General features: G+C 43.8%; 1 protein-coding gene across 7 annotated transcripts in view; it reads right to left on the reverse strand.

The window, feature by feature from the left end:
• Nucleotides 1-13,079, reverse strand: part of nav1b (neuron navigator 1b) — a 61,065-nt gene that overhangs the window by 5,059 nt on the left and 42,927 nt on the right. For 3 of the 7 annotated variants that reach the window (XM_061687103.1, XM_061687102.1, XM_061687098.1), the window contains 20 exons: nucleotides 12,639-12,796; nucleotides 11,907-12,077; nucleotides 10,902-10,957; nucleotides 10,630-10,653; nucleotides 9,688-9,765; nucleotides 7,406-7,489; nucleotides 7,180-7,291; nucleotides 6,758-6,879; nucleotides 5,982-6,163; nucleotides 5,747-5,903; nucleotides 4,895-5,069; nucleotides 4,723-4,814; nucleotides 4,550-4,645; nucleotides 3,666-3,834; nucleotides 1,789-2,024; nucleotides 1,556-1,710; nucleotides 1,332-1,403; nucleotides 890-1,086; nucleotides 694-812; nucleotides 59-256 (listed from right to left, as the gene is read on the reverse strand). In XM_061687103.1, coding sequence (XP_061543087.1) covers nucleotides 59-256; nucleotides 694-812; nucleotides 890-1,086; nucleotides 1,332-1,403; nucleotides 1,556-1,710; nucleotides 1,789-2,024; nucleotides 3,666-3,834; nucleotides 4,550-4,645; nucleotides 4,723-4,814; nucleotides 4,895-5,069; nucleotides 5,747-5,903; nucleotides 5,982-6,163; nucleotides 6,758-6,879; nucleotides 7,180-7,291; nucleotides 7,406-7,489; nucleotides 9,688-9,765; nucleotides 10,630-10,653; nucleotides 10,902-10,957; nucleotides 11,907-12,077; nucleotides 12,639-12,796 — 2,653 coding nt within the window. Of the gene's footprint in view, nucleotides 1-58; nucleotides 257-693; nucleotides 813-889; nucleotides 1,087-1,331; nucleotides 1,404-1,555; nucleotides 1,711-1,788; nucleotides 2,025-3,665; nucleotides 3,835-4,549; nucleotides 4,649-4,722; nucleotides 4,815-4,894; nucleotides 5,070-5,746; nucleotides 5,904-5,981; nucleotides 6,164-6,757; nucleotides 6,880-7,179; nucleotides 7,292-7,405; nucleotides 7,490-9,687; nucleotides 9,766-10,629; nucleotides 10,654-10,901; nucleotides 10,958-11,906; nucleotides 12,078-12,638; nucleotides 12,797-13,079 lie in introns of all 7 variants that reach the window. The other 4 variants (XM_061687100.1, XM_061687096.1, XM_061687099.1 and 1 more) reach the window with 3 other exon arrangements.

Raw genomic sequence — 13,079 nt, forward strand, 5'->3', positions numbered from 1 at the left:
TCCATTTCAGTTAAAAGCGCTCATGTTTTGCCACGTGTCACGAGCTGATCTCGCTTACCAGCGGATCAGATTCCACTGAGCTGGGTGTAGTCTCCTTGCGAGACTTCTCCTCGCCGGCTTGACCGGGACTACTGGAACCGATGCTCGGGGGAGGAAGGTGGAACAGCTTGGCCTGGTCCTGTTGGGCAGAAGGCCAAGGCAGCGTGTCCCTCACCCACTCCACGGGGTCCTCCCACACCGCTTTCTGGCCGTGGAACTGCCGCATACCGGGAGGGTAAAATTAGAGCACCTTGAAAAGGAAGCGGCGCCACCATCTGCAGCTTCGTTCAACTTTTGGAGAGTTTGGACTTCAGGAATTAGCTTTGAAATAAGTTCTGATGTCATTTAACAGAACCAAAAGAAGTGTTCCGTCTGATTATACCCGTCACCCGTTTCCCTGGACTGGTCATTCGTAGGGCACACACATACAGGGGCGTAGAACTGGAGCATAAGGTAGACATGTTTACTTCTAGGACGCAGTCAACCACTCAGTACTTTAGTTTACTTTACTTTAGCCACTGTCACAAAGGTAGACACAGCAGACCACATCAGCTATCACAAACTAAACGTTCCTAAAGCTTTTAGTGGAATGCAGAGAGAGCAGGAATCATAAAGTAAAAGAGGCAGGAGCTGTGTGTTATGATGGTCTCTCACCTTGATGCCATCCTTGGCTCCCTCTTGCAAGTAGGGAATAATAGAATGGTTCCAAAGGTCAATGAACCATGACCGGAACTCATCTACAGTGACTGGACAGGACAGGAAAAAGCACGGGCCTGAGGAGACAACGGCGGGACACATTCAAGCACGGATGCCAAGATGTCGCCCAAAATCATTTATCGGGATTTCATACCAATGAGAAAGTCCGACGTGCTGTGCTTCTCCAGGAAGGTATGCAGGTGATACCACAGTTTCGGAACCCAGTCCAGCACCCGGACCAGATCCTCATTGGTCAGGTTCTGCTCGTCCTCGGACTCCATCAGCTTCCTGTGCAAATAGCGCACCAGGAAGCCATTGGCTGGCTCCACATTGTTGGAGAAGATCACCATCCTGAGACAAAGGGGGAAGTTACAAATCAAACACAAATGGGTGTTGTTCAGGGTTGGTGGACAACTCAAGACCCATTCCCAGTCCTAGTAAAGACCCAAAATCCAACATCAGTTGTCACTGAGTGGAATACCAGCTTTTATCAAATTCGATTCAAACTGGGTCAGACGGCATCAATATCTTGTGAACAATACGTAACAGTTGTGTTGTTGTTGTCTTTGTACTGCTGATACAATGACACCACTAACCTGAAGCTGAGATGCAGGCTGTGGTTTGCCGTCATCTTCACTGGCTGATTGCTCGTTCCGATGATGTACGGGCTGAAGAGGGAAGCAAAGTCACACAGGGAAGCGAATTACAAAGGGCGGGTTCCAAACAAATGTGAATATGTGAATTCGGTAATAGTAAATCACTAATTGACGGCGTATTACTGTAACACGCTTTTTTTAATGTCAGATTATGTATAGATTACCATTTGTGGTATTTGCACGTCAGCGCTCCGTTGACTAGTTCGCTGACGGAAGCCGGATCGTGAATATCGTCCACGATAATGACCAGAGGGTTTTCGGAAGAGCTGGTTTCTCGGTCTATTTGATTGGCCAAGTTTGAAAGATACAGCTGCAGATCCTGCGTGAAGAGACAATGGAAACAAGTGTCGAAATGCTGATTTTAAGAAAGAGGCCGTTTGTGTGGCTTTCCTCTCACCTTGCATGACTGACGATGCATGTTGAAGGTCACCACAATGCCGTCGGAGACTTCACGGGCGCTGCGGTCCACCAGGTACTCGGCCAGCCGCGAGGCCAGGTAGGTCTTGCCTGTTCCGCTTGGTCCAGATAGGATGAGTCTGCGGTGTTTGAGCAGCAGGCTGATGTAGTGTTGCATCATGGGTTTGGGTATTAGGGTCTCGAAGACGAGGCTATCCACACACTTTTCCTTTAAACCTGGGCCAAGGAGCAGAGATTTTGCAGATACGCATAAAGATAATGACTCAGGATATTGTTGTTTTTTACAAAAGTGTTCATTTACTGCGCACTGTTATACAGTAAGGCGGCACGGTGGACGACTGGTTAGAGTGTCAGCCTCACAGTTCTGAGGACCCGGGTTCAATCCCCGGCCCCGCCTGTGTGGAGTTTGCATGTTCTCCCCGTGCCTCCGTGGGTTTTCTCCGGGCACTCCGGTTTCCTCCCACATCCCAAAAACATGCATTAATTGGAGACTCTAAATTGCCCGTAGGCATGACTGTGAGTGTGAATGGTTGTTTGTTTCTATGTGCCCTGCGATTGGCTGGCAACCAGTTGAGGGTGTACCCCGCCTCCTGCCCGATGACAGCTGGGATAGGCTCCAGCACGCCCGCGACCCTAGCGAGAAGCGGCTCAGAAAAAATGGATGTTATACAGTATGACAGATTTTTTTTCTGAATTTATATCTATGACAAAATCCCACCACCAAAATAAAAAAAACAAAACTAATAATTTGGTCTCTATATCCCGGCCTATTGCATAAAGGTCTGGAACATATCCCCAGTGATTAACGGGAGTTCATTGTACTTTTGTTACCATTGCAATTGGGATTGGTGAATGGAGACCAGTATCCTCTTCAGACAATGTTTCTTTTAGGGCTGTTAATTAGAACGCCATCATCTCTCCAACGGGGCTCAAATTTCTTTGGACGCAGAAGTTTTTTACATCCCTGGCAATATGAGTTGAACGCAGCAACACAATAAGCGGCCTTACTTATGTTGAGTCTCAAGTTAGGCACGACAAACATGATGTTCGTTATTTGAGAAAACGGCTCGACGCTTGTTAAGGAAAGACGACGACGGGAGGAAGAAGGCATCACATAAATTAGTTTGTTTCACCTCGCATGCCCTTCATAAGCAATGTGTTGCCCAAGCATTTGGCTCTGAAAATAACTTCCAGTGTAGCGATGGCAAGCGAGCCCACCAGTTAGCGCAAGTATAGGGTTCCGCATTGACATCCACGGTGGGGCAGGGGGGAGCGGTGGGTCGACCAGCTGGACCCGGCTGGCACTGAGTTACAGGGCATCGAGTTACGCAGGAATTGGACACGATTTTCCGCTTCACTCTGGCTTTTTGCAGTCTTCATCGGAGATGGTCTGGTGGAGCCATATCTGGTCTGCTAGCAATGTACATGTGTAAAATTTTACTTTTTCCTAGTAGGCATATTTTACATTATTAACGTTTAAACGGGGTGCACACATATAGACAATCGGGCAAATTTGAGCATTTTCCCTCCCATTTGATGAAAGGCCCGATTATCAGATATCATACCTTGAGTGATTATCCTGTTTTCTGTAGTAAGAGTGATTTTTGCCTCCTGATCTGCTCAGAAAGTGAAGTCTTCACCACAATAAAATGATTTAAGCAGGCTACACACATAGTGATTGTGATCCAGTGGTGTCACTAAGCCTGTTTCAGGGGGACTGAAACCCCCTGAAATAATCTTAAACCCCCCCCAAAATGATTAGGTTGTTACTGGTGAGGTCAAATTCTTTAGTGTCATCTTGTTCTTGTTTGTTCAGAAACAAACAAGAACAATTGAGATGGTCAATTGTGCCTGTACCTTTGAGCGCCACAGTGATGCTGGTGGGACCTCGGGACATGCAACGTGAGGGCTGCGTCTCTGGAGCCTCTCCGCCCAGCACCCTCTTGATGTGACCCATGCTGTAGCTGTAGATGGAGTCGGTCGACAGGCCGAGACTGTAGGTGGGGTCCACCTTGGCAACGTAAACCTGGAACGAACGGAACAGCAATGAACGCCAATAATTGCCAAGAAAATAAAGGAATTCGGGAGTATAATCATGATAATATTAATAATTTTGAGTTTTCTTATCATGTTTTTGGAATGTGGGAGGACCTGGAGAACATGCAAACTCCACACAGGAAGGCAGGAGCCAAATCTCTGAACCACAGACCTGTGAGGTAGATGTGCTAACCACTCGTTCATCATGCTGCCTTCTTCATTCTTCTGGTCATTGGTCAATGTAGAGTGTATCCGGAAAGTATTGGCAGAAAGTTCATATTTTACGTCACTGCCTTTTTCGAAAAAACTGATTAAATCAATTTTCGATTCATCCAACCAGATGGAGCGGATGCGGCAAAGAAGGAATGGAAGAAACTGTGCCAGGTTTGGGGCTTCGCATTCAAAATACTTGAAGCCATAATCCCGAAACGTCTTATGTCGGAAACAGCGAACCCAGTGTTGTGTCAATGTTCATCTCCCAGCATTCACACAATTGGAAAATCCTCAAATGTCAACGCTACAAGCTCAACTGATGTCTTTGCCGTTATCGCCTCTGTGTTTCCATCACCCATTGCACTAGTTGGAACTCTTAACAAGTAACAGCATGCTAAAATTAAACGCAACAGCTGATTTACAAACGTCAGTATGCAGGTTACACATTCGGTGCCTGGGCCAGGTGGTACTCAAAGAATAAGCTGTCTCACCTTAAAGGCCTGGCTGACGGCAGAGTCCAGCATGGGCCAGTCCATCCTGCCGTTGACTCTGACGGTACCCAGGAAGAAGTCCTGCTGTTTCACCTCCTGCTGACGCCAGGAACAAGGCAGATGATGCGCATGTATCATGATGTCTGCAGGTGGACAAACAACAGTATACTTACATCTTTGAAGACGTGCAAATCTGCAACGCAAACCACCACCCTGACACGGTGGTCGTCTCGCTGCGAAGATAGGCTTGCGCAATCCATGGAATCTGCCGGAAGGAAACAATGATTGGATGACTGACACATGGACCTTCAGTAAACTGATGACATGTCAAGGTTTTAACTGAACCTGTGCTGGTTCTTCTGGCCTCGTGCACTGTGAGGGAATGTCGCGGTGACAAGTTGGCGAGAGATGTGAGACACGAGGACTGGGAAATGGAGCTGGAGGGTCCGGGAGATGGACAGGGGGACAGGCTGCTTGTCTTCAGTTGGTCGTTCTCCACCTTGAGATTTTCCACAGTCCTCTGTTGGCACAAGAATGACCTTATCAGTTAGATCTTGCACTATATAAAGGGCAGTGAACTCCAATATGTGATGGTAACAGGCTATATTTACAGTGCACAATTCCGAAATTTTGATTTCAAGTGGAACAATTGGGATATGCTTCATGGCAGTGTAAACAGAAAACAAGGTATTGAAATCAATTATCTTCAGATGGAAATCAGGTGTCTGGATTAAACATTTGCGAGTCCAGTGTAAACATACATATCAGATCAAATCAGTCAATGCCAGCTTGGCATCATTAATGATACATACATACATCTGCCCAAACAACACAAATAAACACATTAAAAAACACCCTGTGTAAATCAAAACCAGAGGAAGCATAGACAATTAATATCGTCTAAGTATGCTACATTAGACGTGTGCATTAAGTAAGCTAAATATTGCAGACACTGACTATTTGAGTAATTCTTCCAAATCAATGGGGGGGGCGGGGGGGGGCGAGTCAGACATAGAGGGCTCTAAAACCATAGCATCTGCATTAAATGGATGGTAATCATTTACATGTTACATATGATAAATTGCATTGTACCTAGAGCGGAGCCTTGAGGTACCCCATACTAACATCAGATTTATCTTTAGTGGCAAGGCGTTATGGTGTGTGGAAAAATTGCAATGAAACAAAATATAATTATACCTGCATGTTGGTCATTGTCTCCTGCAACTGCTCCAGCTGATGGGCTGAGGTTAAAGCCTCCAGCCGGATGTCAGTAAGTTTCCGCTCCTTCTCCCACAATTCTGAGCGAAGGTCCAACACAACCTTATCATCCGCCACCTCGCTTCCCTCACAGAGCCTGCAGATGTTTAGGCTATGATTACTGCACTCTCTTTTCCGAATGTTAGGGTGTTTTAATTAAGAGAAGGCGCATTACCCGGATGTTGAAGCAGAGGCTGAGTCTTTCATGGACGATGGCGGAGAGTCAGCCCCATCACGGTGGACTTTGGGCGACGGTGGTGCCGACGACTCTGGGGTGGCGATTTCCTCAATGTCGGCATAGGGCTCTGTTGTCTTAGACCCCTTCTTGCTGAAAGCCTTGTTGAATGAGCTGCGTAACTGTCGAGGAGAGCAGGGAAACAGTAAATGTAGTTTTTAAATCCGCTAAATACACAATACAGGCGTCGGCTTAAGATGGTCCCAACATACGTTTCAACTTTACGAACAGCGTGCAATGAACTAGTTCACGTAGCGGCAAAAGCATATTTGTGGTTCTGTATTCAAAAACTCACCTTTTGTGGGTTTTTTCTTTGGAACATATCCCTATTCATTTTTAAAGCTAATGTTGTAAGGTGACATTTAAAAAGGTTCAGAACATATTTATGTCATACAAAGTCATATTAAGTATGAGCAGATGTGATTTTCCCTGTTCGACTGCTGTAAACTGCACACAACAGTCTAAATAAAGCAGTTCAAGGAGACAAAATGAGCTTAGGAACACAATAAGCAGGGAAAAAAATGGAAGATGAAGGGTTTACAAGCCATCGCAACTCACCTCATATACCTGAAATTAAAAGCGGGTGGCGGCATGAGGGACACATAAAAGTGTTACTTAATAGCAGGATCATGAACACAGGCGGGAAAGATTCTGTGCAGTCGGTTTTGTCACCCAGTAAAAGTTGCAATCAGTTTGTGTGAGGCATGCGTCCTCACCCAGCTTTTCTTCTTCTTCTTCTTGGCCTCCTGTTCCTTGAGACTGCCCATGCTCGAGTGGCTGATAGTGCTGGCGAGGCTGGAGAGGCTTTCCGATGAGTTCTGACGATTTATCTGAAGTTCTGAATGGAATAAAACCAGAAAAAAGACACATTTAGTAATGGGGAGCTCTAGAAATTTTATTTCATGTACAGTATCTCACAAAAGTGGGTACAGCCCTAATACGTAGTTTTGTAAATCTTTTCTTATACCTTTTCATGTGACTACACTGAAGAAATTATACTTTGCTAAAACGTATTCAGTTTACAGCTTGTATAAAAGTATATATTTACTGTCCATTTTATAAGTCAACACACAGCCATTAATGTCTGAAACGCTGGAAGCAAAAGTGAGTACACACCGAAGTGAAAATTGTTTTCTACCTTTAGATACGATTTCGGAATTATTGAGAGCATCCTGAATGATGTCATGGGCCTCGGTGTTCTTAGTCTTCAGAATCTCGATGGTGTCCCTCAGATCATTCAACTCAGAATCCTGAAGGGAGACAAAAGACAGAAAACACCCAGCATATTTCTATAATTTGTTCTCAAATCTGCTTGTCATTGTACATGCGACAAGAGGACATATAGTAGAATCGTTATACCAAACCTTCTGTTCAGAGGAAACAGACAAGGTCTGCAGGCGAGATGTCATCAGTGCCAGGCTCTGTTCAAAAGCTGCGACCAGGTTAGCCTGTTTGACATACGCAAAGAGTGTCATTTCAAGTTCACCAGCTGCCATCGACAAGTTTATAAACTCAGAAAATATCTTCTCGGATGGTGTCACAAACAGTGGTGTTGCACCGCAACTGCAACCGGCACCGGGCTCATGATGGGTTGTTATACACTATTCACAAAATCTATATTATATAGATATTCTGCTCTTGGGTGAAATTTCAGGATGAACCTAAAACGCACTATAACCTTTAAAGATGAACGTAATTTGACCTTCTCTAAACCTTTGAATGCACAAGTCCAACTGTTCAGTGTTTCTGTACTAACAAAGACCTGAACATCAAAATTCACAATAGGTGTTTGATCCATGACAATTTCTAAGGACTTACACTTCGATGCCTTTCTGTGACTCTTCCATTCCCTCTGTATCTCTGTTGCAATCTACTGATACTAGTCTGTGACACTCTAAACTCAGAGGCCACTTCCCTCTCCTCCTCTCCTGGTTGAAGCTTTGCAATGCTGAGTTACTGTTAATCAAACTTTACTCAATGTCAAAATGTGAACAGCACGATGAAAAGAACTGTGTGAACACCAATTCTAATTAAACCAGGAAATGTATTGGTTAATTTATAATCAAACACCTGTTGATTTGTTTTGTTTCAGTCAGCTACTTATTAGAGAACAGCAAGATGTGCCAAAAGTACTGAAACAACAAAGAGTTGGACATGTGCATTCAAAAGTTGAGATCAAATTAAGTTCCACTGTAAAAGTTGAAATTTTACCCAAAAGCCCAATATCCCTAACTTTTTGTGAGTAGTGTGTTTTATGTTTGCAATAACCAACAATTCCTGTTTGTGATGTTATTTCACTCGAGCGACAGTCCAACCAACCTGGCCTAACTGCTACACCCAACAGCCACAGGAGCGACCGGTTAGCGGGGAGGGGGGCAGGCAGCGAGCAGCAGGAAGTCCGCGAGTCAATTAGCGGCCAGGAAAATAAAAGAGAGGGACAGTGGTGGTTAGGCGTTGCAATAACCCGGACAGTGACACGCATACAAGCAGGTGTTATATTGATCAAAGACCAGGTTAGTTTAAAGAAGTTAGAAGCGTTAACACAAAAAGCGAGTCAGTGTTAAATTGGTTGGTGTTAATAGCTGGATTTACACTGCAATACCGATGTAATGCCGATATAATGAGCAAATGCACATAAATAACTCAACAAGAGTCAGCAGCGGGCAGTGACCACACAGAAGTAAACAACAATGCATTAAAAATACAAATATTAAAATATTACAAGGCATGAAGTTGACCTGGGCTTACTCTTCCCTTCACTGATTTAAATGAGGGTTACATCTACATTACTCCACTGGCAATTATTTTGCTTATTTAATGAAGGACACTCTCGTAGTGTAGCGTATTTAGACCATGTATGAGTGTACATGCTTCTGGGATTTACGGCTGGTGTTTTATAATGCGTTTTTTGTTGTTTGGTCAAATGCGGGTGGGTATATGTCACCAACTGGAATACATCACTCCTTCATTGCAGGATTTATGTTCCATATCCACCTGCGAGAAGGGAAAATCTGCGATATAGATTATTACCCCATATGTTTGTGATTTGCGACTCGTGGATTCACCTACCTACCGACCTATCCTATGTTAAATGAGTTTTTTTTTCAGATATGCAATGGGATCTTGTTGCCAAAGACCTACGTTGAAGTGAGCTGAAAAGCGAGAGAAACTTTTTAGTCAGAGAAAAATCTGCACTCTAGCAGGACCGCGATATGAGTTATAGTTACCGTACTATAATCTGATGATGTGAGGCTCCTATTGCTGGGGTATATTTTTAATATGTGCGTTTATGATGCACTCCCATTGGTAAATAACATTACCATATCATGATGCACTCCCATTGGTAAATAACATTACCATATCATGATTGAAATCCACATTTGGAAGACCTATTTCTGATCTGATCATATAAAATTGTATTGACACCCCCCCCCCCCCACCCTTTATGCTACTTTGACTCATATTCCAAATTTGCCCCAAAAAATCTGAATCATGTCAACTTGAACTATGCAGTCTAAATCCAGTCCATGTGTCAGAAGCCTGTATAAGCAGCAGGTAACGGTGAAGGAGGTGTTGTTCTGCTTTTAGATTAAGGAGAGTGACTGTAAGTCAAAGTCAAAAGGAGCCGTCGTAAAGTCGTACGTACGTTGGCAGACAGCTGCATGGTCAAGTCGGCGACCTTCTCCTGCGAGGATTCCAGCTCGCGGCGCAGTTTGCGGATTTGCTGACGACGAAAGATCACCCATCACCTCATTAAACAGTTATTTTTGTTATTTATATTTCTATATGGACCAAGGAACAGAACAAAAGCAAAGTAGAGTTTGATTGCGTTTATGTCACAGACAGTCTAATTACAAACTTGGGAAAAAAATAATAAAAATTGCACATAGACTGGAAGAAGGGCCACAATGATGGATAAAAACACTATAAAAGTCACATCAGTGACTTCCAAATTCAACCAAAACTTTGGAAAAACAATGTCAGGATACCTGACTGCACCTCAGTTACGCAATTATGAAAGGACTAACTTGTGTTTTGTTTTTTACTATTTATCTATTTGTGATTTTTTTTATGACACTTTTCAAAAAAGAAGGACCAGATTCAGCGTGAAAATAAAGGTTCATAGCAATAAATTTTAATATCATAATTTCAGTCGTTCAACTGAAAAAGTAAAACTCATATTATATAGATTCGCTACACATAATTCTTTTTTATATTCTTATTTTTGATAATTATATCTCACAGCTAACAAAAACCCCAAATTCATGACCTCAAGAAATAGTAATTCAGAAAATTATTCCTGTCCTTTAGTAAGACCCCAATGTCTCACCAAGTGAATGTATGACACTTGAGATAAATATTGAGTTTGTGACTGAATGTGGCAGTTCCACTGTAGATACTGACTGACAGTGTTGCAATCATAGGATGATGATGGCTTTTCCGAGAATGTTATGAAGTGTGAAAATGGCTTCTTGTGGACTTTTGGTGGCGTTAAGGAACAATATTTCCCACTAAATACAACACAGAACATCTGACAAATGGGCTGAATTCAAGAGAAAATGACCCAGTTTCGGCGCCGCAGCCTTACCTCCCCTTGTATCCTGTCCTCATTCTACCGAAGGCATTGCGAAAGCATGTAAATGAGAGGGGTAACTTGAGTAGAAGTTGTTAAAATTGCAGTAAAAATAACTGGCTCTGGGCTTTTTGTGAACTAATGATGATCATTAACGCGGCAATAAATGATGATCATTAACACAGTAATATTCATCCTTTACCGCAAGTCATCGTTGGTCATTAAAAGTGTTATTATTCAGCTGCGAAGGCCAGCAAATCATTTTGATGAAAACATGATTTACTCACCGAGGAGGAGTAGTTGGATGAAGCATTGGAAGCTAAAGAGAGCACAGAGCCGTGCACTGAAAAAGGAGAAAAAAATATGAGTCCAAAATTTGAACCATATTTAACATTATCAAAAACTACTTGGTTCCTCATTGAAGGACTGCATAGGTGCATACAGTAACTTCCAACCAGCACAACATTAGCTACTGCAGTCTCATGAGATGCGATACAAGAGCTTTATCAAAAAATACAAAGATAGCAATGCTCACTTTTGATTGACACTCGCAGAGATGTATACATTTAACAATATCCTTACGATTGGGATTTAAGTTTGTCGTGATGTACGCTGTGAATGGGCGAGTATATTTGAGTTTGAGACGGGGGTCAATGGCATTTTTTAAATTTGAGCAATCCCTGATCAAAGTAAGCAAAATCGGATGTCTCTAAGATCCTGACCAATTATCCTGTGGTGTGGGGTGTGTTAAGAGTGATTAGAGGAGGAAGGAATGGTAGTGGTCTTTTTTACGAATAAAATCGAGATCGTGGAAAAACCCCTGGAGAAAGTGTGAAAAAAGACTATTGACAAACTTGAGGTGAGTTCTCAAATTAAGTTAACGGCTGGTTTCATTATCCTAATAACACTATTGGGACCTTATTGTCTGGGCAAATTCACTCTTAACACATCTCAGACCAGAGGATAATCCTATAGAAGAATTTATCTGGCATTTGTCGTCAGTTGGTCGGAAAGGGGCAAAATCATGAAACGGAACAATAGCCAATCAGGAAGCGACCTTGAGCTCTCGCTGTTATCGGATACATAAAGAGGAGCAACTCGTCATCATCACGGAGTCCTGTTTTGACCACAGAAATAAGGGCTTAAGCTGGAAAACAGTTTCACAGGTTTATCATTCACGATTTTGTGGGCAGAACTGGGAAGAAAAATCACTCCTCCCTTAATTTTTTCATGACATCAAACATCTCTAAGATATTTTCATCTCAGGCATTTTTCCCCCCCCAGAGGCTCACCATCGTCCGCCTGCTCACGGAAAGAGCCGGAGCGCATCATGCTTTTGGGCCGCTCCGCCAGCGACATGGGGCTGCCAAGCGGGGAGGAGCCGTAGAGCTCGCAGTCACCGGGAGGCCCGATGCTGTTGGAGCGCGATATCCTCGCGGTGCCCAAAGAAGAAATTGGGGCAACTATCATGAAAGAAAGAAAGAGAGAGCGTGAGCAGAAAGTGGGGGGCTACAGTACACAAACACACGCACCCTGATGAGCCAGCAAAAAGCAATGCTAAATGCTAAATTTATCTTCGTCTGCATTTTGTCTTTGTCTCCCAGTTTCCACCGTTTATAAATCCAACCCTTTTCTATACTACTTGTCCACATTAGCTGGCGTCAATCCCAGCTCACTTTGGGCGAGAGTCAGGGTACACCCTGCAATCTTCACCAGCCAATCCCAGGGCAGAGACAGACCAATAAACAGTCACGCTCACATGAAACAATTTAGAGTCATCGATGAACCTGCATGAAAAAGCATGTTTTTCAAATGTGGGGGGAAGTCGGAGTAACTGTAGAAAACCCCTTAGTTCTTAACTATTCACATTCAAGAATTGTATGGTCCCAAATTTGTGTGAACGTTGTGGGGGAAGGCATATTCTGTTTCTGCATGACTCCGCCCCAGCGCAAAAAGCAAGGCATAGCAAGGTTCTTGTTGCAAAAATGCTCCGCTGTGTTCAGTTGTAGGGAACGTTCGCTCACCCACGTTGGTGAGAGGCGCTTTGGTGGCGGACAGGAGGTGGAGCGGACGGGTGGGCGACGGCAGCTGAGGCGGGCTGTTGCGCTCGGACGCCGCGTTATGCGAGTGGCGTCGTCCCGGTTTCATGCCGTCACTCTCTGACAGGCTTGAGCTGCAGCGTCTTGTGGAGAAAAGAGCGATCGTTTTAGCGTTAAACACGACGACGCATGACGATGAGGTGTAATGACAGGGTGTCCTCGGTTTTACGATGGATTTTGGCATTCTGAGTTTGTACGACGGTTGGAAGGCGTCATAGTCTCTAACCAAATGCAAATCCAAATTACTATTCAGTTACTAAATCTAATGTAACTTTGTTTATCTCTATGCCAGCAACGGATAGTGACAAGCAGAACATTTAAATGCTCTTCCACTACATGGCAGAATTAACCTGTGTTTGAACCTGT

The sequence above is a fragment of the Phycodurus eques genome, chromosome 10 (assembly GCF_024500275.1).
Source record: "Phycodurus eques isolate BA_2022a chromosome 10, UOR_Pequ_1.1, whole genome shotgun sequence".
Classification (NCBI taxonomy): Eukaryota; Metazoa; Chordata; class Actinopteri; order Syngnathiformes; family Syngnathidae; genus Phycodurus; species Phycodurus eques.